This window comes from Cotesia glomerata, linkage group LG2 (genome assembly GCF_020080835.1).
Source record: "Cotesia glomerata isolate CgM1 linkage group LG2, MPM_Cglom_v2.3, whole genome shotgun sequence".
In the NCBI taxonomy this organism is placed as follows: domain Eukaryota; kingdom Metazoa; phylum Arthropoda; class Insecta; order Hymenoptera; family Braconidae; genus Cotesia; species Cotesia glomerata.
Window position 1 is genome coordinate 12,656,866 of NC_058159.1, and position 27,043 is coordinate 12,683,908.

Below are 27,043 nucleotides of genomic sequence, written 5' to 3' on the forward strand. Positions count from 1 at the left end.
TGGATGGACGCAGTGAACTTGCAACTGGCGCAACACAAGACTGAGGCAGTACTTATTACCAGCAGAAAAGTGGTAGAGACCATTAAGCTGAAAGTCGGCGTACAAGAAATCACATCACAACCTTATATCCGATATTTGGGAGTGATGCTTGATGCCCGACTCAACTTCAAGCAGCAAGTGGAACATGTCAGTGCCAAAGCGTCAGTAGTGAGGGCTAGTCTCGCACGACTGATGCCGAACGTCGGAGGCCCAAAACAGAGCAGGAGGCTATTATTGTCATCAGTAGTCATATCGGTGCTCACTTACGGAATATCCATTTGGGCCGACGCATTAAAGACACAAGAATCATGGAGAAAGGCTGGACCAGTATATCGACTGAGTGCCCTACGAGTAGCTAGTGCCTTCCGCACTATATCAGAAGAAGCAGTGTGCGTCATTGCTGGAACCCTACCTCTTAGAGTTCTAGCAGAGGAAAGACGGGCCCTTTACCAACGAAAAAGGTCAACTGCACTGATCCCTGAAGAACTTAGAATTGAAGAACGGCAGAAGAGCATAGGCCGATGGCAACTACAATGGGATGCTGCAGAGAAGGGTAGGTGGACGCACCGTCTCATACCTCGGATCGACATTTGGCTTAACCGGAATCACGGTGAGGTCAATTACTATCTTACGCAGATGTTGTCGGGACATGGGTGTTTTCGAGAGTATCTACACCGCTTTAAGCACGATGACTCTTCGGAGTGCCCGTCCTGCCCAGGAGCTGCTGAAGACGCGGAGCACATCTTCTTTGTATGTCCTCGTTTCGATCCACAGCGTGAAGAACTGGAGAGGATCCTGAACCAGAGAATGCAACCAGATTCACTAGTAGAAGCAATGTTGTCATCAGAAGCTGCCTGGAACGCTACCAACACGTTTGCAACAGAAGTCCTTAAAGACTTGCGTTCCACCGAAAGAAAAAGAGCAAATAGCAGAAGATAGAAGGAAGGTAGTTAACACCTTAGCCACCAGAAGGAAGAGCAGTAGCTAGATCCTCCCTTCACGAAGTAATGCCTGACGGCGGTTTCCATGAGGGATTAGAGGAAAGAAGGAAAAGGGGTTTAGGGTTTAGTGGGTAGGGGCGTTAGTGTCGAGTTTTAGTATGACGCTGCGTCGAGTCGCCACATATCCAGGCCAAACAGCTATGCCTAGAATCCGTAACAAGGATTCCCCCTAAAAAAAACTACACACACACACACACCACACACACACACACACATGTATGTATGTATATATATACATACAGACGTACGGACGTCATCATGAAAATAGTCAGGAAAGCTTCTTAGGGCTTCAAAACGTCGAAATCTGTTGAAACCTCGATTTTTGCAATATGGGGTAAAACCAATAACTTCCCGATTTTTCGAAAATCTTCGATTTTCTGAGCGGGAAGTTAAAAATTTCTAAATTTGACTTATTTTTTTTTTAGTGCAAATATGGACTCTGTTATGCAATAGTGTGTTAAGTACATAGGATTTCCATAGCACTTGAGGAGGTCCTTTCGCCATCAATGTTAAATAAAAAATATTAGATTATGCATAAAATAAATTTTATCTAATAGTTAAAGTCATTATGTATCTACTAGTGAAGTTTAATTTATTCTTCACCGTGCAAATTTTTGAAAAAAAAATTTCGAAAAATGTTAGTATTATTTCCGAGTCTTACGAGAAAGTCAGACTCTAACAACTTTCTCGAATTATGGCATTAACCACCGATTAGATGGGGTAAAAAAAAACTTAAAATAAGGTTTTTGAAATATTCAGGTTTCATTTTTTGCAATAAAATATATAGGTTGCCGTGGAATTTATGGTGAAATTATAATTATAAAATCACAGAAAATTTTTAAGTAACCTACATTTAAATGGCGTCAGAACATTTGGCAACGTTGAGTAGCGCGCGAGCTTCAGACCATTCAATAAATTAAAATTAAACTTTAACGCGCTTATGTTTTTCATACATATGTTCTTATTAGTTAATTTATTGTTAACAAATTTTCATATTTCATAATTGAAAAATAAAACAATAATTAAAAAATACTAGCATTCCTACCATGAGACATTAGAATGTTATGGTTTAGTGACTAAACATTTTTAATTAATTTATTTATTTACACGGACTGCAAAAAGTTAAACATGGTTAAGGTTATATTGTACAAATAAAAATGTAAACAACCGAAATAAAGCGTTGTCAAATCACGGACAGGTTACTAACAGCTGATTTATAAGAGTCAAATTAATTTTTGTATTTAACTATTTTTTTTTTAACTTTCAAAATTTCAACGATTAATGTCTCATATAAGGTAAAAGCCCCAATAGACTATCATGTACCAGTATATGATCACTCCATATATTTGTATACCTATATTTGTGAATTTACCTTACTATTTATTTTTTAATTTTAGGAATTTTTATGGGTTTTTTATTCTAATTTATCGAATATTGACTACTACAGTTGTTGTGACTCAACTGGATGGAAAAAATTTCCTTATCACATTAATGCATAACAGTGTCCATATATAGTTAACAAGTTTTAAAAAATATGAGCTCTATTGGTAAATGGCACCGTGTAAAAAGGCCTACTACCAAAACCTGGTTTGAATAGTTACATTGTTTAACGCTAGATGGCAAGTACGTCATCGCCATAAGAATATATGACCTGGTTTGAGTAGTGCTCTTTTCAACCACGAGGTGGTGTCTTGAAATTTACAGTTACCAATAGAGTATACGGGGGTTCGATGTCCGGATCCGAGAAAGAGCGCCTGCGCCATTCTCCTCAAACCGTTGTCGGAAAATGATGGGGGAAGTAATAATAATGAGAGGCAAATAAAAACAATAGTAAGCGGGCGCTCAGATACTCAGAGTAATTTGTTTTTTCATCTTTTTTGTCATTTTTTCTGTCTTAATTAACTTTTAAAAAATCGATTCCACAATATAGGTATCAAAAGATTCAGAATTTCATGAGTCGAAAAGACATCCTATCGTGTAAAGAACTTTTTAAAAAAAATTTTTTCTATTTGTTTAAGAAAATAGTTAATTAACAATTAAAAATTTGTTTTTATAATGTAGGTATTAAACGATTCAGATTTTTATGAATTGTAAAGATTTCCTATCGTGTGGAGAACGTTTTTTTTTTTTTTTTTATTTTTCTATTTGTTTAAAAAAATAGTTAGTTAACATTTTGAAAATCGATCTTTCATCGGTAGGTTTTCTGGACGATTCATAATATTTGGAATCAATTGGTACCTATGTTGTGAAAACAAATTTCTAATTGTTAACTATTTTTTTAAACAAATTAGTCGATCGGCTAAAGATGGAAGCCCGTGTACATTTTATGTTCATGAAAAAACCCATCGAATTCTTATATATTGACAAATAATGCAAACAATTGTTCATAACAATTAAATTGTTTAAACCGCTATAACTCACGAATGGCTGATTTGTAGAGGAAGTTTATTTTTAAAAAAATTTTTAAAATTAAAAAACAGATAAAAAATGTTATCAATTTTTTGATAAAATGGACATTTTCGGAGATATCGCAAAAAACGACGAGTAGCGGTCGGACCCCTCTGTCACGCGCACGCATCCCATGAACTCTAGCGACAATTGACAAGCAAAAAGAAAAAATACAAAAACGAAAAAAAATTAGAAGCTCGGTGTGGACTAGTGATTAAGAAAATGAACTCATAAGAATCGTAGAGGAGACTCTACAGAAGATTTATAGAACAACAATCGATCAATTCACCCCATGGACACAAAGAAACAGCCCCATAAGAAGCGATGTTCGTTTAATTTCACTGAAATTTGACATTTAAAAATTCATTCCTTGATGTCAACATGTTGGAATAGTGACATGGAAAAACCACAGAAAAAACCCATGCCAGTATAGTTCGGCTACTGGCGCGACCTCCGGCGGTTGGTGTTGGAACTATTCTAACAACCGTCGGGGTTCGAACCCTCGCCAAATTAATCCAAAATAAATTTATCCTAAATTGTGTATTTGAATTTAATGGTATCCGAGCGCCATTTAACGATTTTTTGAAATATTGTTATTTTATATCAATTAATTATCATCTACCTCCTCTATCTCCTTTTCCTTTTCTCTAAATAATTATTATATTTTGGACCATATCTCTTTTCCTGCTTCACAGCATTATTTCAATTGTGAAAATCCTGCCGTACGATGAACTGTGTGATTCAATGAATATAGAATATATAAAAAAACAAGCTTATTCGTTGGCGACTTTGCAGATAAACACACACAAAACCCATAAAAATTTGTTGGCCTATTTGCGAATAGACATACACAAAACCCATGAAAAAAGGGCACAATACGATAACGAGGTTGCCCTTTTTTCATGGGTTTTGTATGTGGGTCATTCTATGTCAAATCGACAAATAGTTGGAATCGACCCCTTTCGATTTGGACAAATTTTGATCAGAAGTTTTCTTTTATCATGTAACGAAGTTCTGCCAAAGGAAAAAAAATAAAAAAATTTTTTTCAAAATATATGCAAAAAATTTTGAGATTTTTCCAGTTTTTCAATTTTGTTTTTGTAATATCTCGAACGCTATTATAGATATATGAATGGCCTTTTGTTTGTTTGAAAGGGGACACTTAGGGCTATTGAAAAAAAAATATTTTGGAAAAACATTTTGAAAAATGCCAAATTTGTCAAATTTTGAATTTTTGAAAATCGTTAAAAATGAAGTTCGCAGTTTAAATTTTGGCTCAATTTTTTTTTGTTTAATACATTGGACTGATCTTAAAAGATCCTGAAATTTTTAGAAGGGTGTTTTTATTTTTTTTCTAAAATAAGAATTTTTGAATTTCCAAAAAAATTTTTTTTTGTTTTTGCAACTTTTAATTAAGGTAAAGTTATGCAGATACATAGTATTGTAATTTTGATCATTAAAAAATTAAATGCATGACGTGGAAATATTAAATAATAAATTAATTTCAACTTTTTTTTTATTTTTTGGACATTATCTTAAAGTCATCCTTAACACATGATATGGCCCAAAATAGGGTTGACCTCACTTGAAAATAATTATCAAAATCTCGTTTAATGAGAGCGTGTAGGTGAATGCGTAGGAGGATGTAGGTGGAAGCGCAGGAAGGTGTGAGTGGGTCTTTAGCTGAATGTAACGAAAAGATTTAATATGATCTCTTTACGTCCATGTGGATAAAAAAAAATTAGGAAAACGGTTGTGACTCTGAAGGCCATCCCTGCAACTTCCCGCTAATTCCATACTTAGGTGCTTAAAATTGCACTTATAACGTTTTTGAGCTCTTCGAGCTCAACAATACAATTTATGTTCTTTTGAGCTCTCCGAGCTCAAAGAGATTACGTTTATGTGCTTTTGAGTTCTTCGAGCTCAAAAGCCTGATAGAAGTTTGATAAAACACTATTTTTTGAATTTTCAAACCGCAATAACTTTTGAATGAATGAACCGATTTTTACGCTGTTGGTAGCATTCGACGCAGTTTTTTGAGCTTCACAAAGAATCTCTAAGTTTGAATTGATCGAGCTAAGAATTTCGAAGTAATTCCGAAAAAACACTTTTTGGTTTTCTTTCGTTCACGATATCTCTCGAATGAATCAACCGATTATGATCAGACCAGTGGCGATCGACGTGGTTTTTTGAGGTTAAGAGCTAATTAGTTTTTGGAATTGATCGATAAAGCCCTTTAAATGTTATTGCAAAAAAACTACATCTAAAAAAGATTTTTTTCTTAGTTTTTTTGAGATTTCTTAAAATCTATCGGTCCGAATCGATTCAAATTTACAGGACTTCTAAGTTTGGTCAAGCTCTTTCGAATGGTACCAACCACGATAAAATCGGTCAAACCGTTCAAAAGTTATAAGCGGTTCACATACTTACGGAACTTTTGAAAATTTGTTTAAGATAAAGAAAAATAGATTGAGTACATTTTTGAAGCTTATATCTGTGATATTCTAATTTTTAAATTATTTTTACCTTTCCATGATTACTCATTTAGTTTTAAAAGTATATCATATAGTAGATATCCAAGTTTTATCTTGGCGCTAAGGCATAATAATTTTTAATCATACAACAGTGAAATGTAATAGAAAAATGAAATCAATTATCAATTTATTCTAAAAAACAATTGCTTACATCAATTTTTTGATAAATTAAATAACTTTAATCAAAACATTTTTACAGTTCATTCATATGCGCTATATATAAATATTTTGTATAACCTCAAAAAAAAAAAAAAACATTAATGAATGAATGGAATCAGTATAAATTTTGTATTGTATTCTAATTATGCACTTCACTAACTTCAAGATTCAAATCATTATTTCAAAAATATTTAAATTGATGATTGTAGTTCTTGTAATAGTTTTATTAGATACTTGGAATGTTTAGCATAATTACAACATGACCGAATTATTCGGTTATTGTAATAAAAGTTCACTAAATTCAACAGGCAATTTGAAATAAGAAACAAAAATAAATAAATGAATGACATGATAAATTAAAAAAGTTCAATTATCAGTAATTCATATTAATAATTAATTAAATAAATAGTAACAATACGAATTTTAATTAATTACGAACTGTTAGAATAATTGATTATTTTAATACTATTATTCTTGTATTCTTGCTGATGTAAAAGTTATTCCGCTGCATCAATCAGTTGTACATAAAAAGTCTAATAAAAAATCATAATTTATTATTAACAAAAAAATCAAAAACTTAACATTCGCACCTTATCCTATGCATTCAACAGTATTAAAAATTTTGCGCCTGCACATTATCGTCGTTTAAAACACATTATAACGATGCACTGTTATCAGCTCATTATAAATGCATTCTTTTCATTATTTGACACAGCTATATTTTTTCATTTATTAATTAATACTCTTAAATCTGAATAGTGGACAGATGTGAAAGTCTATTCTAATATTTTCTGAGGTATCGCATCATGTTTTAATTGTTTATTAACAAATTTTTAAAGATAGTTTTTTTTTTTATAATTCATAACCGATTGTTGCTATTTTACATGTTTCGAAATCGATGATGTAAAATTAATTATTTGGTTTAAAATAGCCAAGAATGTTTTTTTTTCGTTATCTTAAAAATGCTGTAAAGAATAATATTTTCTAATCCGAAAAATATTCTAAAAAATTATGGTCTACGATATAACTATCTTAACAAAAGACACTATATATTTTAACTTGATACAATATCTTATAAAAAGTTATTAAACAAAGTAAAAGATAGATATGTGTATCACAAAGCCGGTGTTACTACTTTACAATTAACTCAGTACATTGTTTAATAAACAATATAAACCCTTTGATATTAAAAAAATGAATCGAAAAATATAATTCCTATTGATTTTATAATAATTTTTTTGAAATATCCAATTATTCTTTTAAGAAATGTACCTTACGATGAAACGGTAATTTAATAACTGCTAGCTGGATTTGCTAGATGTTACAATGCATCGTCGATGTTTACCATGTTGTTTGGGATGAGAATAGTCCTAGCTGCTTGTCGAGGCAATGGGGCTAACAGGACTTAAAGGACTTCGTGTTGAATCTCCGAGGCAGCCAGTCAATGTTACTATTAATTTTCTACTGCCAGCGTTATTTCTATGTTCACAAAACCATATGCCTTGCCACGTACCCAAAGCCAATTTTCCATCAGTGATAGGAATACTTAATGAAGAACCCAGAAAGCAAGCTTTTACATGTGCTGGCTAGAAAATAAAATTATTGCTTAATAAAACTACAAATTATATACGTGTATGTTATGAAACAATTAGAATTATTTATTATTCTCGTATCAAACCGAATATATTCACAGTATCATGTAACATTAGATAGAATAAAGAAAAATAACTTGATAAGTCTAGGTAATAATTATTTCTTTTACTAAGCAATAGATCATACAACCTTCCACTCTGATACTCTAAAGCCTTCTATCATTTTCGTTTTTTAAGCGTGGGAATTTTTCGAAAGGGGGTGATATCTTGACGTAACTTTTTAAAATTTTTCGAACGACCGATTTAAAGAATCTTTTCACTCTTTGAGTATCAAAAACTGCGTCAAATACAACAGAAAACATCGATTTATTCATATGTTATGAATATCTTTGAGTTAAAAAAACAATTAATATTTAGGTTTTTAGATTTTACGTAAATTATTGTGAAACTATCGGTAATAGTATTTTAATTGTTTGAATATCTTGCTCTTTCAAAAGACCTGAATTTTGTTATTCATATCGATTTGAATTATTATTCTCGTAATCATCATCATCACTGGTTGACAATTTTAATAACCATAAGATATAATATCAAAAAATATCTTATTTGTAGGATTTTTTTGTTGCCGGATAGAGACGTGCAATACCATAAATTTCTCAAAGAAGTTTTAACTTTCATAAATTTTGGGAAAAAATATAATGAATTATAAAATTAAGTAATTAGAAACAATAAGTTAAAGTGGCGGAGGGGGGGGGGGCTTCACCCACAAACCCCTTCCGGATTTCGCCTCTGGGCTCTATATTATCCCTAATATGGATATTAAACTCATTGGATATATTTTATGGAGATTTTCGCCATTGACATTATTCCCTTGGATATTTTGACTGGTTGATGAATCCTAGCATTCCAATAATAAATATCACAAATTAATTATTAAATTTACGATTTGAAATAGTATTAATTATCCATTGATTAATACCTTAAATTGATAATGTCTGCAGATACATGCAGATCACTATTCGGGAAAATTAAATAACCGTATAAGGATCATAAATTTATATTCTTGTATGGATTAAAATAAAAAATAGAAGTAATGTCTATTTTCACAGGCTACCAGGGAGTTCTGCAATCTCTAAAATAAAGCTTCAATAATATCGACAAAAAAAATTAATATAAATATTACAAATCTAAGAGTGGGACATACCAAAAAAATTTCTTATTATATCGATAAAGATATTTAAAAGAAATATGGTTCTTATGAAATAGTCTTATGGGATATTTAAAGATATTTAAAATAAATATAGTTCTTAAGAAATAGTCTTATGGGATATTAGAATGTGCACATTTTAATGCAATGTTCATGTTACAATTATAAAAGAAAAACATGTATTTTCAAGTATTACACGTAAATCTTGGAAGTACCATATAAAATTACACTTAACCCTTTAGCGCTTAGTCTTGAAATCAAATTCTTTATCGAAACAAGTGCGGTAGGAACGTACATAAAAATATAAAAATTAACAGAAATTCGATATCGACCCATTTTTCAGCTACAACACTGTCAATGTCTATCAATAAATGGGATTACAATCAGTGAAAAGGTATTGACGGTAACACTATTATTTTTGCGTTTTACTTACATAACACTAACTCGCGGTGCGTTGTGATTCGCGCTCTCTCGACTTATCACACACGGAGATATTTTAAGACTCCCAGACGCTAAAGAGTTAAATTACATTATTGGTGTATATAATAGTGTATAAAATATGAAATCATTTCATAATATGTAACATACATTTAATGGAAATAAAATACCATGTGTTATCTAAAAATTATTTATAGATAAAGCCGTAAAAATTATTTTCCATATTTTAACGAATTTTAAAAGCTGTGGAATGATAAGGAAAAATTATTAGAAAATTAATCCAGATAGTGTAAATTAAACTTCATAGGACCAAAAAGCCTTCCCAAACACCCTTAATTCTAGTTTAATGGGCCAATCTTCAGATAAGTGCAATACTATCCGAAAAGAACTCAGTACTGTGCCGAGAAATCTTAATTGTGACGACGTCGACACCAGCACATGACTGAGTTACTCTTATCTCTGCACACTGCTCAGTCGTGTGTAGAGTAACCAGTCGTTTGCTGCGTAATGTTCGCTGTTTTTTAGAAACACCTAACCTTTAACGCCATCAATACATTACTGACTACTCAGAGTGGCGATTGACCTGGAAAACCTGGAAATGTCAGGGAATTTGAAATTTCTGGAATAGTCAGTGAAAAGTAAGGGAGTTTTGACTTGGGTCAGGGAAATTTCTAGTTTATTTCAAAAAATAAACTAGAATGCTGTAGAAATAATAAATGATTTCTATAGCATTCTAAAAATCGTACTTTAGATAATGTTTAATATTAATTGATGTTATTTAATTTCTTAATTTATATTTCTTCTTTTTTGTGATCAATAATATTAAAAAAACTAAATGTATGAATAACACCGGCCCACAAAAAAAAAAAGTGGTCTGTACTTATGAGCGGACCTACCCATCCTTATGTATTTTAACGCGCTGAATCCGAATTTGAAGTCAGTTTTGTCCATACACCCTCAAAATTTTGAGTAAAATGCAAAAAACTCAAAAATAAGGCAAAAAATTGCGAAAAACTGCAGTCACAGCAATGAAAAAAATTTTTTGGACCCGGATCACGTATGATTTTTATGTATTACAATTCACGGAATCTGAATCTAAACGTTAATTAGCCCCTTGAGCCGTCAAAATTTGAAAAAATTGCAAAAAACCCAAAAAAAAAAATTGCAAGAAATCATGAAAAATCGAAATTATCGAGATTAAAAAAATTTTTTGGATTCAGATTGAGTATGATTTTTATGTACTTTGTACCACTGAATTTTAATTTGAAGTTTTCTTGTCCCATTGACGTTTTAAAATTAGAAAAAATCTTAAAAATTCGAAAAAATCGAGAAAATTGCAGTTATAAATATGAGAAAAAAATCTAGTAAACACGATCGTTAATGACTTAGGTGTATTTTCATGGATGGAATATGATCTTAGAATTGAAAAACTGACAAAATTTTAAAATCTCTAAGAAATAGCATGTAAGGAGAAAGTACGGAACCATGTTTTCGAATTTTGGACTGCCCGTCGTTTGTATCGAACTTTTTTATCTTTACATGAGTTACGCAGAGGATTCCTCTTACGTTTTCTGTTTTCTTCTGGTATTTCTTTTTTTAGCATCCAGCAAAAAATTGATTGAACTTGATTAGCTTTATTTCTATGAAAAAATCTTTTTAAAAATCATGCGAAGATAAGAAACGATCTTTCTGATTTTAAGCTGTTCTTCGCGTGTATCGAACCCTTTTGTCTTCGAATGACCTACGCAAAGGGTTTCTTTTTCGCTTCCTGTTTTCATCGGTACATCTCTCTTCAGTGTCTCTAGCAATGATCTGCCATCATATTAACATTCCACTTTCCTTGATATCGACTCTTCATTTCACTTTTGTCTTGGCGGAGTCTTTTGCGTTGCTCTTCACTGTAGTCGCCAAGATTTGCAGAAAGGTGTTGAAGGTGAGAATGTAAGAAATTCAATTTAAGATTCATTAAGCAACCCATAGTATTGTAATTTTCCCACAACTCTTCAACTAAATTTTCGTAATTTTCACTCTTACTATTTCCCAAAAAATTTTGTGACACATCTTTAAAACTCGACCATGCTGCTCTTTCAATGTCGTTCATTTCATAAACGAAGTTATCGTCTAGAAACAAAGTCCGAATTTGAGGCCCATCGAATATTCCTTCTTTTAATTTGGCATCACTTATAGCCGGAAAATTTTCTCCGAAATATGTAAAACAATTGCCATCTTTTTCTAGAGCTTTGACGAACTGCTTCATAAGACCAAGCTTAATATAAAATGGTGGTAGTAGATATTTAGAAGGAAAACTTGGTTCCGTACTTTTTCCTTACATGCTATTTCTTAGAGATTTTAAAATTTTGTCAGTTTTTTAATTCTAAGATCATATTCTCTCCATGAAAATACACCTAAGTCATTAACGATCGTGTTTAATAGATTTTTTTCTCATATTTATAACTGCAATTTTCTCGATTTTTTTTACTTTTTGAGAATTTTTTTAATTTTAAAATGTCAATGGGACAAGAAAACTTCAGATTAAAATTCAGTGAAACAAAGTACATAAAAATCATACTCAATCTGAATCCAAAAATTTTTTTTAATCTCGATAATTTCGATTTTTCATGATTTCTTGCAATTTTTTTTTGGGGTTTTTTGCAATTTTTTCAAATTTTGACGACTCAAGGGGCTATTTAACGTTTAGATTCAGATTCCGTGAATTGTAATACATAAAAATCTTACGTGATCTAGGTCCAAAAAAATTTTTTCATTGCTGTGACTGCAGTTTTTCGCAATTTTTTGCATTTTACTCAAAATTTTGAGGGTGTATGGACAAAACTGACTTCAGATTCGGATTCAGCGCGTCAAAATACATAAAGATAGGTAGGTCAGATCAAAAATACAGACCACTTTTTTTTTTGTGGGCCGGTGTAATTAATAATAAAAAAGAAGTATAACTTCTCAATGATTAATGATAATAATAATATCAATTATTGTATTTTCAAAAGTTATAAACATTTAATCGAAAGAAATTTTTTTTTTTTTCAATAGTTGAAAATCTGCAAAAAAGTATAACATAATTTTATAGTTCCAAATTTTTACTCAATTCTGGATATTAGATATGAATTCTAGCATACAAAAATTATTTTTAAAATAATTTGCAATTATAACGAATATTTGAATAACCATTATTTTTTTGTAGGTTCTGGAATTTTATTTTTGGTCAGGGAAAAGTCATGGAAAAGTCAGGGAATTTTGAAATTAGTGTTCAGTCGTCACTCTGCTACTGTTCAAAATATCAACCAATGATGTTTAATCTTTCAATTTATCGTAAATCTACTAGGGAAGAGTGGAGTCACACTTACCACCTAAGAAATAAGCCTTAAAATTTATTAAAATTACTTCTATGGAATAACGGAAAGGAAATTATCTTATACATCGAAATCTGAATTTACAAATTCAAAAATCGAAAGAAAAAACGGAATAAAATTATTTTAAGAATAACTAATAAAATTATGAGTTTAACCGGAGTGACTCAATGTGTCGGGTCATGCCGGTCATAATTAATTATATTTTGAAAAATAAAAAAAAAATTGTATTGTTGGAACTTGATAACAATTTGAACTTTGTTGTTAAACAAAAATCGTAGAAGTAAAGAAAAATGAAAAATTAACAGTTAGTAACATTTGACTTTTTTTTTTTCTATAGGTTTTTTATGTTATTAGGCGTATCGTCAGTTGGGGGTACTCTATTTTTTACATTTCATTTGAGTTTTTCAACAGATTCATTAGTTTTTAGAATTTATTCTTCAACGTTATCAGACGATTCAATGTTTTTTATATTTTTAGTCGACTTTGTTTGGATTTTTTTTTCACTATCAATTTAATTTTTTCCATCTTCCAATTTTTGTTTCATAGGAGAGTTAGTTAAGATGATAGATTTTTGTTTACGTTTATTAGATTTTTTTAGAAACAGTAATGTTTAAGCTTTGTTCCTATCATAACAATTTATAAAATCTTCAGTCAACATTTTTTTATTAGACTCAGTGAAAAGATGTTAGATTTTCATTGTCCAGTTCTAAGAAACTTTGTACCAGTTTAACTGGAGTAGCAAAATCAAGAATGTCTCCATCAATTTTATGGAAACAGAAGAGTTCGTTTTTAAAATTGTCGATTTCTTCGGGTGGCACTGTTAAAATAGGAATATTTTAAATTTCAATTGTTTTTACATTGCTGGCTTGTAAATTTGAAATGTTACAAATGTTGAGAGTTAAACTTTCTATTAACAAATTATTCTTCATGTTAACAAGTTCTTTCAATGTGACTGAAATCTTCTTCGTTAAAAGCTGGGACGCAGTTCATACTGATAGATTTAGGCTTACAAATGGAAATTTTACGATCTCTAATGAACTTATAGAAGCATTCCTTTTCTGCATATATTTTTAACATACTGGTAAACGATACGTAATTATTTTGATGGTGTAAGACCATTATGTAGCTTCGTCATTTCTTTCAACTGCTCTGCCACAGCCTTTTCTTGGGTAGCAGTAAAGGTTGTTTTGCCTCCAATATCTGGTCGTGACAAATTAGGTTTTTTAGACGATCTTGTAACGTGCGAATCGGGATCTTGTATAATTCAGATGTTTTTGGATTGGCATATCATATTTTATAGCCTTAATACCAGTAACGAGAGTTTCGGTCGTCCGGTTTTCTCTTTCAGTTTTCCAGATTCGTTTACGAGATATCTATAATTTATTTATTTAATTAAATTTATTTATAAAAATAGAAATATTGAAAATTATATTATGTGAATGTTTTTAATTTTGAATTTGAAATTTTAAGAAAACTTACCTCAATAAATTAATTATTATGAATTTTATAATTAATAATAAAAAATATTATTTAGTTCCATTTAATAAACACGTCAATTGTCGGTTGAAAAACAATTGATTAAATTAATCGATATGACCCTAACTGATATTTGAGAAGATGAACTTTATTTAAGAAAAACTGGTTGATACTTACGTTTTAATAAAAATTACAAGAAATGGAAAAATGTTTGTTGATAAGATACATATCAATTATATGCTTTTTCCTTACAATAAAATGTATTCAAAACCTTACGATAATGATAGCGATTTATAGATCAAATGTCAATCAATTACTTAATTATTAATCATTTTTATTAAATAACTTATGTTTAAATTTTAAAATAATTAATTACTCGTAATTAAATCAGAGTAAAAAATAAAATTAAATAAAAAATTTAATGTATGATAGATTTTTTGAAATTTTGGTAACCGAGTTCACATTCCTTAACTATAAGTTTTATTTTCTCCGTGTAGACAAATCACTTAAATAACGAGGGGATTTTGGAATATATTTTTTTTTATCTTCAATTATACTTCTTTCTTATAATTTTAATCAAAAATAAGTTCATTGTATTGTACTTGAATAAAAATATTGAAGTTATATCATATTATTAGAAAAATAGAACTTTTTTATAAATTTACGTCACAGGAGAGTGATCAAAATTAAGATTTTGATCCATATATCGATTTTTTTATTAATTTCTTTTAACGTGGGACATGCCTAAACAAGAAATGACTTTTCTTTAAATACTCTAGAAACGATATATGTAATGTTATAGATATAGAGACTTCTATAGGACTAATTTCTCTGTAGAATTATAATAAAATTCTTTTTTACTTTAAGTTATCATGAATTGTTTACTCAACAGCAGCACACAATTTTTAATGATTAATGTTTTGATTTAAAATTCCAATTAGGCACAAAAAAAAATTCTATTAAAAACTGTTTTTCAATTTATTTCTATTGAATTTTTACTACTTTCATTCAATCATGCCTTTCAGTATGTTTATTCTGCAAAAATTTTCGTTATTTTTCTGCGTTAACCTTATGGCTGCAGTACAATTAAATTATTGATACGAAGTTTACACAGAAAAAAACAATACACATTCAAATAATAATTATAAATGTGTCTATAGTTGGATTAGCGAGTCTTTGCGCTTCGGGTATTTTTGGTTTTGCCCCTACGATCTCAAATATGTGCTTGAAAAATATTTAGTGCATATGGTTAGCGTAAGGATACATTTAATTTGTTTTTGCTATCGAAACCCATGTGTTAGCTATAAAAATTAGATGGTGAGGGCAAAAACCGAAAATACCCGAAGCGCAAAGATTTGCTAATCCAACTCTATTTGTACACAGAAAAAAAATTTGTGGCTTTAGAATAAATATTCTTGACACAAGAACAGAATAGAAAAGAGAATTAGTATTTTGAATAAAATAAAATGTTCTTGTCTAAAAAATAAATATACTTTGGACACAGCTACATCAACCTTATCTGCAAGGTTTTTTGGTTCAAGTAAACCTTTTTTTTTTCTGTGTAGCTTAAAAGTATATTAACCAAATGTAATACTCATATAAATGTCTAAGAGCTTACCATATCATCAGGACCTTCACAACTATGCCTGTATGGCATTTCTTCAGGAATGATTTTATTTAACATCATTTCCATGTCATCCCTCACATCAGGATCCCAACTTTCGTTAAGTGCAAGACTTGCCGAAGTATGAAGAACTACAATTAAAACAGATAAATTGTAAATTATATGGTTTTAACTATATATATTATTTAAATTTTTTTATTGAATTACTTTGAATATGACATAGACCAATTGAAAATTGGCTAAGTTCTGGAATTTGCCTTAATATTTCTTCTGTTACAAGATGAACACCTCGATGCTGAGGCCGAAGATTTATTTTTCTTTGGAACCAAGCGGAGCCTGTTTGTATACCTATATTCGATGAGGCCATTATAAACAAATGGCTCGAAAATTTATAACGTCAATTATCCTGATGACGAAAACTCACTGAAGTATTTATAAAACGATCGACTTATTTATTCGGTAGAATAAAATAACAATATAGTATTTTTTAGTATAACAAGTTTATGTTACTTAAAAGTAACAAGGGCGGCAATAAAAATTATAAACACAGTGATAATATAAAAACACTCCATTAAACCGCAACAAAAATATTATTCGTCAACGATAAAATTAATCAGTTGTGAACGTAATAATTCATTTTTTCAAGATAATATTTATTAAGCTAAATTTGAAAATTTTAATCTAGCAATGAATAATAAAATATAACCTGATCACAAAGAACTATTCAAAAAGGTTAAGACTGACGGCAACTTACAATATTAAATACATAATCATAGACCATGAATTTACAAATCTAAGATAAATGAAATGACTAGTAACATAAATAAGTTTTTTAGGGTTTCATACAGTAAAATTTTTATTGTGTATATGCTCGTCGTCATAAATACTTATATACTCATTGTAAAAAAAGTAATCAGCTCATTTTAGAAAAAAATATTATTGCAATATTCCATAAGATGTCTCACCGACTGCAACGAATTAGGACCTGTCCCCTAATTTTCATTTTTGTTGGAGGAACGAAACTTATCCCAACCACAATATTTCTTTTATTTTTCAGTCTTAGAAGTTAACCGTCTCTTTTCTTGTAAAATATCTTGATCCGTTATAGCTGACTACGCATCCACGTAACCAACCATGAATATGAAAACTCTTTATGAAAGCTCTTCAGTAGAGATATTCCAGCGGATCCGTTAGTGGCATTTTTTCATTTTTTACGGTCAATAGGACGACTACAAAACTGTCAATTTACCGTCCGCAACACAGGAAAAAATATTTTCTAACTCTAAAATTTCATATTTTAAATACAGACGGACAATTTGAAATAATCAAAACACGTTTTTAATAAATTTGTCTACATTAAGGTACAGTCGGCGATAAGTATTTCTCCCGTATACAGTAACAAACGTGCACAAAATATCTCTATGTAAATAGCTCTATGTCAGATATTTCTATGTAATATATTTCTAGGGAATATTTATAAATAAAAAATTTGTCTATTTAAAAATATATCCATGCAAGAATAACTCTATGTATATTAATTCTATCCGCAAATAAATCTATGAAAAAATATTTCTATGTTAAAATAAATCCATGCTTTCACATCTCTATGTAAAAATAAGTCAGTGTAAAATTACTATAGTATCTGCTGTTATGCTTCCATCTAGTGGATGTTATTTTTATTTATTGAAAACTTTACTTACTGTAGTTCTTTCGCCCGGGAGTATTAAAATACTCGGTTTCAGCGCGGGAAAGGAATCATTTTAAATAAAAGAATTCTATTTATACGTTATTTAATTTTGATCAAAATTATTTAGTTGGTTTCAATTTATTATTCAAGTTGACAAAATATTAAAAAGCTTCAAAATATAAAATTGAGGTTTACAATGACGTGATCTTAGCAATCTAAGCTCTCGGTGAGAAGTGTCGTTACATAGTTTTTCCGAAGAGCTTCAAACTCCGTTCTTCTCCCACCGTAACTTCCATACATACATCCACTCTAAAGAATACATAAGCACACACATTTTCTACTACATATAAATGATCCTTATACACTAACATGTATTTTCTCTATATCTATATATATTTATTTCAGCTTATCGGCCTGAAAGTTGGACTTCACTAATATACACTTTTAGCAGTACAGTCATTATGTTTATTTAACTATTTTTATTAATTTAACAGACCCTTTTAAAATCTATTTATAATAAAAATGAACTTATAATTAACTTGAAATTAAATTACAATAAAATTATAATAAACTATAACATGAAAATATATATATTATATTATTTATAACATGTTGGATTAATGTTTGAGTTTGACTAATTAATAACTTGAATTAAATATTATTTCTATCATTTTACAATCGGATTTTCTAATAAAATTATAAGTCAGTTTAATTATTATCATGTATAAAACAATAGACATTATCGTTTAATTATAAATTAAATAATGATTTAATAATAAATTAATAGTAAATTAATTAAATAATAATTATTAATTATAAATTAAATACAAGATAATAATTATTAATTATTTTAAGTTAATTTTGCTTAACTACAATATTATATAAAGTTAGATTTTAACAGTAAATGTTATTTAACAATCTTATTTTTGTTTAGTTACATATGGTCTTATATTATTCTTTGTTGCTTTAGAACAAGGGTCTATTGAATTTCACATGTGTCTTTTACGACTTTTCCTCATAGGGTTTTAAGTTCCATGTGGCGAGAAATAATCCTTGAATTATTCAAGTACTTTTTATGGGTTCTGAGAATTCGGTTACAATGTACTTTTGTACCGAAATATGTTTTTTTATTTTATTTTGTAAATAAAACAGAGTTAATTAAAAGATGTTTATTACAACTGGTAAGAGTAAAAGCATTAAATAAATTATTTGAATATTTACTTCGAATATAAAATTTAACTAATTTTAATCATTTAATATTTATTAATTTGAATATTTCATTTGAATTCGCGCTCTCATAATAGATAGCGCTCTAATAACAGGTAGCGTCACCTGCTGGATGCACTAGGTGCATCACACTGCAAATTGTAAAATTTCATACCGTATTGTTAGGAGAAATATTTGAGCAGGAGTGTGGCGCTGACGCTTCCGTGTTAGTAAATTTGATTTAAAAAAATTTTTTTTTTTTTCTAATTTTTTGAATTCTTTCAATTTGATGATTTTGAAAAAACTTTAATGTGTGTTTTTTTTTTATAACAACGAAGTTAACCGAGATTTTTTATTTTTTGACTTTGTTTAATTTATTAAATTAGACCTAAAAAAATTTTTTTTTAATTGCACTTACAGTTTTTCAAATTTTTTACAAATAAACTTAAAAAAAATTTTTTTTGTAATCATTTTTTCAATAAAAAAAATTAGGAAAACGGTTGACCCATAAGGCCATCCCTGCAACTTCCCGCTAACTCCATACCTAAACGCTCAACATTTCACTTATTTTGTTTTTGAGCTCTTCGAGCTCAAAAGTACAATTTCTGTGTTATTTTGAGCTCTTCGAGCTTAAAGAGATAGCTTTTTTATGCTTTTGAGCTCTTCGAGCTCAGAACAGCTGCCCAATTTAAAACACAGTAACTGCAAAATTTTTATACCTGATTTTTTCTAGTATTGCTGCATTTTGTATAACTTTTAGACCTTAACTTCAAGTATTTTTTCTTAAAAATATTTATATTCAAGTATTTTCTATTCACAAATCAAATTTTTCATCAATTTGGCGGGCAAATTTTTTTTTAATAAGAAAAATTGAAAAAAATTTTTAAATGTTAGTTACTGTGTTTTGAAATTGGGCAGCCGAGAAGTTTGATAGAAGTTTGATAAAACACAATTTTTTGAATTTTCAAACCGCAATAACTTTTGAATGAATGAACCGATTTTTACGCGGTTGGTAGCATTCTACGCAGTTTTCGAAACCTCATAACTGATAATTAAGTTTAAATCGATCGAGCCAGGAATTTCGAAGTAATTCCGAAAAAACACTTTTTTCGGTTTTCTTTCGACACCGATAACTCACGAACGAATCAACCGATTTTGACCGAGCTTGCAGTGATCGACGTGGTTTTTAAATCTTAAAATCTGATTAGATTTTGAAATTGATCGGTAAAGCCATTTAAAAGTAATTCTAAAAAAATCACATTTCAAAAAATTTTTTTTTGTAGTTTTTTTGAGATTTCTCAAAATCTACAGATTCGAATCGGTCTAAATGGTATTCAAAATCTAAGTTTGATTAAGCCCTTTCGAATGGCGTCAACCGCGATGAAATCGGTCAAGCCGTTCAAAAGTTATAAGAGGTTTACACACACACACACACACACACACACACACACACACACACACACACACACACGGAGGGTAGCGTTGTTCGCGTCCGTAGGTTCTGCTTTTACACCCTACACGTGCTCTCCGGGTAGTGCCAAATGAACAACACCAAACAACGATATGGAAATGTCAGAAGATTTTCAAACATCGTTTACAGTACAGAGGATGGATACCTCAGTGCCAGCGAGGGAAGGCGTGCAAACGGGCCTAAACTCGTCGTTATCAAGCGACCGTTTGAACAGTGGAGTAGACCCCATGGCTATGCTGTCTAGCAATGCTAGCAAGGTTACAGGGAGTACGAAATCAGCCCAGATGGCAGAGAACGGACAGCTGAGCAACATTCCTTCAAAAAGTGGAGGACCTTTTGCTCCTGCCACTAATCAAACCCACCGAGGAAGAATGAACTCTCTACCGACCGTCACCGGCCAACAGTCAACAATGGAGAGGCTCGGCAACAAGATTGATGAGTTAGCCGACTTCATAAAAGACAAAAAGAATCTCCACCATGAGATCAGAAAATTGGTTTCGTCTATTAGTACGGCATATAGGCTGGCCAACAAATCACCAACGAAGTCGGCGTCAACGACTCAAACATCTCCGAGTCTGAACAAAAAATCACAGCCACCTCTGACCACTCCTAAGAAATTACCACAGCAAGGAGATGGCAACAAGAAGAGGCCGCTGTCCACGCCCAGCCCTTCCTCAGATATTGACAAGCCAGCACAGAAAAATACAGCCCGGGATGATACCTGGACCAAAGTGACTCGGCAAAACAAGAAAAAGAAAGAACAGGAGCCAGTGACTCAAGCTGCTACAGCCCAAGACCAGCCGAACAGCGGTGGCTCCAAGAAGCCAAGGAGAAAGAAGACAAGAACTAAAGCTGTCCTAGTCCAACCAGCTGAAGGGCGAACATACGCCGATCTCCTGAAGGAAATCAAGGCCAAGGTAAGCCCTGTCGAGACGGGCGTAGACATAAGGTCTATTAAAAAGACGAAACACGGAGGCGTTCTCCTTGAAATGGCTCGAAAGACCGAAGACAGCAAGGCATTCACCGATGCAGTAAGGGCAGTCACTGCAAACATCGGCACAGTCAAGACGCTAACACCAACAACAACGATCGAGATCCTCGACTTAGATGAAATCTCTACCGAGAGCGAAGTCCGTGAAGCACTCAAACGTGAATTCACTGACAACCTGGAGGTCAAACGGGTAAATTTGACAAAACCCACACCACGAGGTAATCGGGCAGCCTTCTGCGAACTAGACGAGCCCAGTGCGATTAAGGCCCTTGACAAAGCCCGTATATGGATCGGTTTGGTGAACTGTCGTATACGCCCAGTAGTAAAAGTAACACGTTGTTTTAAATGTCTTGGTTATGGACACCAAACACGTCAGTGTGCGGGACCAGACAGAAGCAGGTGCTGAGAAGTTAAAATGCTTCCTTTGTGCTTCGGACAAAGATGCCCAGGATAGTATATGCCATATTTCTGGCACTGGAGCGTGTAAGGCATTCCGCAAAGCACTTGCAGAAGCCACGAAAGGTCAGAAATGACACGCATACTACAAGGCAACCTGAATAGGTGCGCCTTGGCGCAAAACCTGCTGCGCCAGCGTGTTTTCGAAGATAAAATTGACGTCTGCTTTATCTGCGAGCAATATCTAAACATCGAAGGTAAAACATGGTTCGCAGACGAAACGGGCACGGCAGCAATTTGGATTGTGAACACAAAGAACGTTACCGTCAACAACAGCGGAGGTGGAGCAGGCTTTGTCTGGATTCAAACCCCCACAACCTACTTCATGAGCGTCTATCTCTCACCTAACGAAGGGATTAGTGTGTTCCGACAGAAACTCGCAAATATAGAAGATGCGGTCACTAAGTTCGACGGCGAAGTTATCGTAGCTGGAGACTTCAACGCTAAATCGGCTGAGTGGGGCGCTGCTTTCTCCGACACCAGAGGAAACGAAGTCGCTGACGTCGTGGCTAGACTTGACCTCATAGTGCTGAACACCGGGAGCACCACGACCTTTAGAAGACCAGAGTACCAAGAATCCATCCTCGACATCTCATTGGCGACTCCAAGGACTGCCAACATGATTGAAGACTGGACAGTATCCGAAGAATACAGTGGCAGTGATCACCAGTTTGTGACATTCAGCGTTGGATTGGCATTTGCTCCGGTTTCACAACGCGACGTTTCTAAGCGGAAGTGGAATGCCAAAAGGCTTGATCCAGAGGCATTGCAAGCTTCACTCGCACGAAGCTGGTCTATCCTCCAGAACAACCCGACACCGGATACCTGCAGCGAGACGGAAAAGGCAGTGCTAAACACGATGAAAGAAATTACTGCCGCATGTGACGCCTCTATGCCGCGGCTGAAAAACCAGAGCTTCCACAGGCCGGCGTAATGGTGGTCAGCGGACATAGCAGAACTTCGCAAAATATGCCATCAGCTACGTCGCCGAGCAACGAGAGCTACGAAACGCTCCCCAAGCCAGGACTTGTATTCAAAAGAGTACAAGCAGGCCAAAAAGACGCTAAACCGAGCCATTAAAGTAAGTAAAGCGAAACTGTGGAAAGAGATCTGCAACGATCTCGACAATGACCTCTGGGGTAAAGCCTACCAAATTGTCGCCAAACGACTTGGAAAGGCTTCACCAGAGGCGCCGAAATCTCCTGCCTTGATGGAGAGCATTGTAACGGAGCTTTTCCCCAAACACCCACGGCGGGAGAAGAAACACTACACTAAGAACAGCGAAGTAACACCCTTCACAACTAAGGAATTACAAGACGCGGCCAAGTCACTCAAAACAGGAAAGGCACCTGGACCTGATGGCATCCCAGCATCGGTGATCAAAACTGTAGCCCTGGAATACCCAGACATACTCCTGAACACCTACAACGCGTGCTTGGCAACTGGCACGTTTCCCGTGGTCTGGAAACGGCAGAGATTGGTTCTCTTAGACAAAGGTAAGGGAACCCCCATAACACCTTCGTCGTTTAGACCACTCTGTATGCTGGACATTGCTGGAAAACTGCTCGAGAAGCTCATACAAGGGAGACTTCGCAACGACATAGACCGTGCTGGAGGTTTTGCCGCAAACCAACACGGCTTCCGGAAAGGACGTTCGACAGTCGGAGCGATCAAGAAAGTCATAAAGACAGCGAGAGAAGCATGGACTGGTAGCCTCAAAGCTCGTAAAGTATGTCTTCTCCTCACGCTAGATGTCAAAAACGCATTTAACAGTGCGAATTGGGGAGACATTTTAGACGCTCTGGAGCACAAGTTTGACGCGGAGCCAGAAAATCTGGCACTAGTCGACAACTAGCTTGACGATAGAAAGCTAATAGTGGAAACTACTGAAGGCCCACAAGAATACGCCATAACGGCTGGCGTGCCGCAAGGCTCAATAATGGGGCCTGATCTATGGAACGCAGACTACGACGAGCTTCTTGAAATCCCGTTGCCAGAGCAAGTAGAGCTAACAGGCTTTTTCAGACGACGTTGCAGCTACTATAGTGGCGGACAGCGTGGAAGAGGCCGAACTGCTAGTTCGGGAAACCATCGACACCGTCGAGACTTGGCTCGATAAGCATCACCTGAAACTCGCCGAACAGAAAACCGAGATGGTCGTTTTGACCCGTCAAAAATGGTTTCCAAAACCATTCGCTATGGACATGGGAGGAACAACGCTGACGTCAACAAGGGCCCTGCGGTATCTAGGGGTAATGATAGACGAGAAACTATCTTTCCGTGAACACCTCGACAGTGCATGCAAGAAAGCCAGCAAGACTGTGTCTAGCCTAGCACGAATTATGACCAACACCATGGGACCAAGAACAAAAAAGAGAAGAGTTCTTCTAGAAGCAGTCCACTCGGTACTGCTTTATGGAGCGGAGATATGGGCAGACATATTAAAGCAGAAGATCTACCGGCGAAAGATCGCAGCAGTACAGCGGCGAGGCGCTCTCAGGGTTGCCTGCCCCTACCGCACAGTTTCCGAAGCGGCTGTATTGGTCATTGCAGGAGCCGCGCCCATCGACCTATTAGCGTTCGAAAGAGCAAAACTCTATGACGCTAAAGACAGTGATGATAACATGAAGGACGCAAGAACAAGGATAAAGGCGGAAACGCAGCCAGAGTGGCAGGACCGATGGACATCGGGAGAGACGGGCAGATGGACGGCGCGCCTGATCCCAAACATCAACGTCTGGCTCTCTCGGAAGCACGGGGATACGGACTTCTTCCTGACCCAGCTATTGACGGGACATGGGCAGTTCAATGCCTATCTATTCAAGATGGGTTTGCACAGCACACCAACGTGCAAATACTGTCCAGACAAAATTGACAACGCCGAGCACACGTTTTTCGAGTGTGATCGATGGAAGGACGATAGAATCTGCACCGAAGAAACAATGGGCACCGCGCTCTCCCCTGAGAGCTTGGTAACCTGCATGATCAAAAAAGAAGAAAACTGGACAGCTGTAGTAGCCTACGCGCAGCGTCTCTTGAAAGAAAAAATCGCAGAAAGGGATTAGAAACCAGTAATAACAAGAAGTAGGTGTCGTGAGGCACAACATGGACTGGATTGAAGTAATGCTAACGCGGTCCTGATCCAGTCTTCCCTGTAACATCTATAGGGAAACGAGAGAGGAGGATGTTTAGTCGGTATTGTTGCAAAATAATATTGTCTTCTGAGTCCGATATACCCAGGCACCAACACCTAGTCCTGGCAACAACACCAAGTCCTGGCATACGTAAACGTATTTTACCTCCTCTATAAAAAAAAAAAAAAAAAAAAAAAAAAAACACAGACATACTGACATCATCGCGAAAACATTCAGGGAAGCTTCCTATGGCCTCAAAACGTCAAGATCTGATGAGAACTCAATTTTCGAAAAACGGGGTAAAACCAATAACTTCCCGATATTTGAAAATTTTCAATTTTCTTAGCAGAAAATTAGAAATTTAAAAAATTTTTAAATGTCGGCTAACTTGATGGTCATTTTTTAACTTCCCGCTATGAAAATCAAAGATTTTCAAAAATCGGGAAGTTATTATTTTCACCCCGTTTTGCAAAAACCGAGTTTTCATCAGATCTCGACGTTTGAAGGTCACAGGAAGCTTAACTGACTATCCCCGCGAGGTTGTCACGGTGTCTGTATGTATGTGTGTGTGTGTGTGTGTGTGTTTTTTTTTTTTTTTGGGGGGGGGGAATCTTTTTTACGGATTCTAGGCATAGCTGTTGGCCTGGATATGTGGCGACTCGACGCAGCGTCATACTAAAACTCGACGCTGACGCCCCTACCCACTAAACCCTAAACCCCTTTCTCTTCTATCCTCTGATCCCCCATGGTACCGCCGTAAGGCATTTCTTCGCGGGGGGAGGAATAAGCTGCCGCTCTTCTTCTGGTGGCTAAGATGTTATTTCTTCATTCTAGATTCGGTCTTTCGCTCTTTTCCTCTCAATGGATCGCAACTCGGTAAGCACTTTTGTAGCAAAAATGCTTGTGGCGTTCCAGGCAGCTTCTGACGACAACATTGCCTCTACTATTGACTCTGGTTGGGTTCTCTTCTTCAGAATCTTCTCTAACTCATTGCGCTGTTGGTTGAAACGTGGACACACAAAGAAGACATGCTCCGCATCTTCATTGACCCCTGGACAGGACGGGGCACTCTGGGGTATCATCGTGCTTAAAGCGGTGGAGATACTTCCGGTAACATCTGTGTCCTGATAACATCTGCGTTAAATAATAGTTGATCTCACCGTGACTCCGGTTGAACCACACATCAACCCGAGGTATGAGACGGTACGTCCACCGACCCTTATCTGAAGCATTCCACTCTTGTTGCCATCTTGCGATGCTGTGTTGCCGTTCTTCGCTTCTAAGTTCTTCAGGGCTCAGTGTGGTCGACCTTTTTCGTTGATATAGGTTCCGTCTTTCCTCAGCTAGGACTCTGAGAGGCAGAGTACCGGAAATAACACACACTGCTTCCTCTGATATTGTGCGAAAAGCGCTAGCTACTCGTAGGGCACTCAGTCGATATACTGGTCCAACCTTTCTCAATGATTCTTGCGTTTTTAATGCGTCGGCCCAAATGGATATTCCGTAAGTGAGCACCGATGTGACTACTGATGACAGTAATAGCCTCCTGCTCTGCTTTGGGCCTCCGACGTTCGGCATCAGTCGTGCGAGACTGGCCCGCACTACTGACGCTTTGGAACTGATATGCTCCACTTGCTGCTTGAAGTTGAGTCGGGCATCAAGCATCACTCCCAAATATCGGATATAAGGTTGTGATGTGATTTCTTGTTCGCCGATTTTTAGCTTAATGGTCTCTACCACTTTTCTGCTGGTAATAAGCACTGCCTCAGTCTTGTGTTGCGCCAGTTGCAGGTTCACTGCGTCCATCCACCGGTTAACGCGCTCAAAAGTGAGATCGAACATATGGTTTATCTCGTCAAGGTGTTTGGCAACAATCACTACGGCTACGTCTTCTGCATATGCTACGAGTTTGACGTTTCTTGGCAGAGTTAGTCTTAATAGACCGTCATACATAATATTCCACAGGAGCGGGCCTAGGACTGAACCTTGTGGTACACCTCCAGTAATATCATACTCCCTCGGACCGTTCTTCGTGTCATACTTTCCTATTTTGGACCCTATTTTCAAAGTAGCTTGTTACGATCTTAAGAAGGTATTCTGGTACATTCTTCTCTTGGAGGGCCTGCATGATGCATTCCCAATTGGCCGAGTTGAATGCGTTTCTGATGTCTAGGGTCGCCACCAGGCAATACTCTTTCGTTCCACCCTTCCATCT

General features: G+C 34.4%; 1 protein-coding gene across 2 annotated transcripts; it reads right to left on the reverse strand.

The window, feature by feature from the left end:
• Positions 1 to 6,713: 6,713 nt before the first annotated feature.
• Positions 6,714 to 16,914, reverse strand: LOC123258760 (UPF0047 protein YjbQ). 2 transcript variants are annotated; one of them, XM_044718965.1, is made up of 3 exons: positions 16,091 to 16,851; positions 15,878 to 16,014; positions 6,714 to 7,767 (listed from the first exon to the last, which is right to left on the reverse strand). In XM_044718965.1, the coding sequence occupies exons 1-3, from the start codon at positions 16,248 to 16,250 to the stop codon at positions 7,552 to 7,554; spliced, it is 513 nt and encodes a 170-aa protein (XP_044574900.1). In that variant the 5' UTR covers positions 16,251 to 16,851; the 3' UTR covers positions 6,714 to 7,551. The 2 variants fall into 2 exon arrangements, with proteins under 2 accessions (XP_044574900.1, XP_044574901.1); XM_044718966.1 differs by lacking the exon at positions 6,714 to 7,767 and adding an exon at positions 12,926 to 14,156 and having other exon boundaries at positions 16,091 to 16,914.
• Positions 16,915 to 27,043: the final 10,129 nt, after the last annotated feature.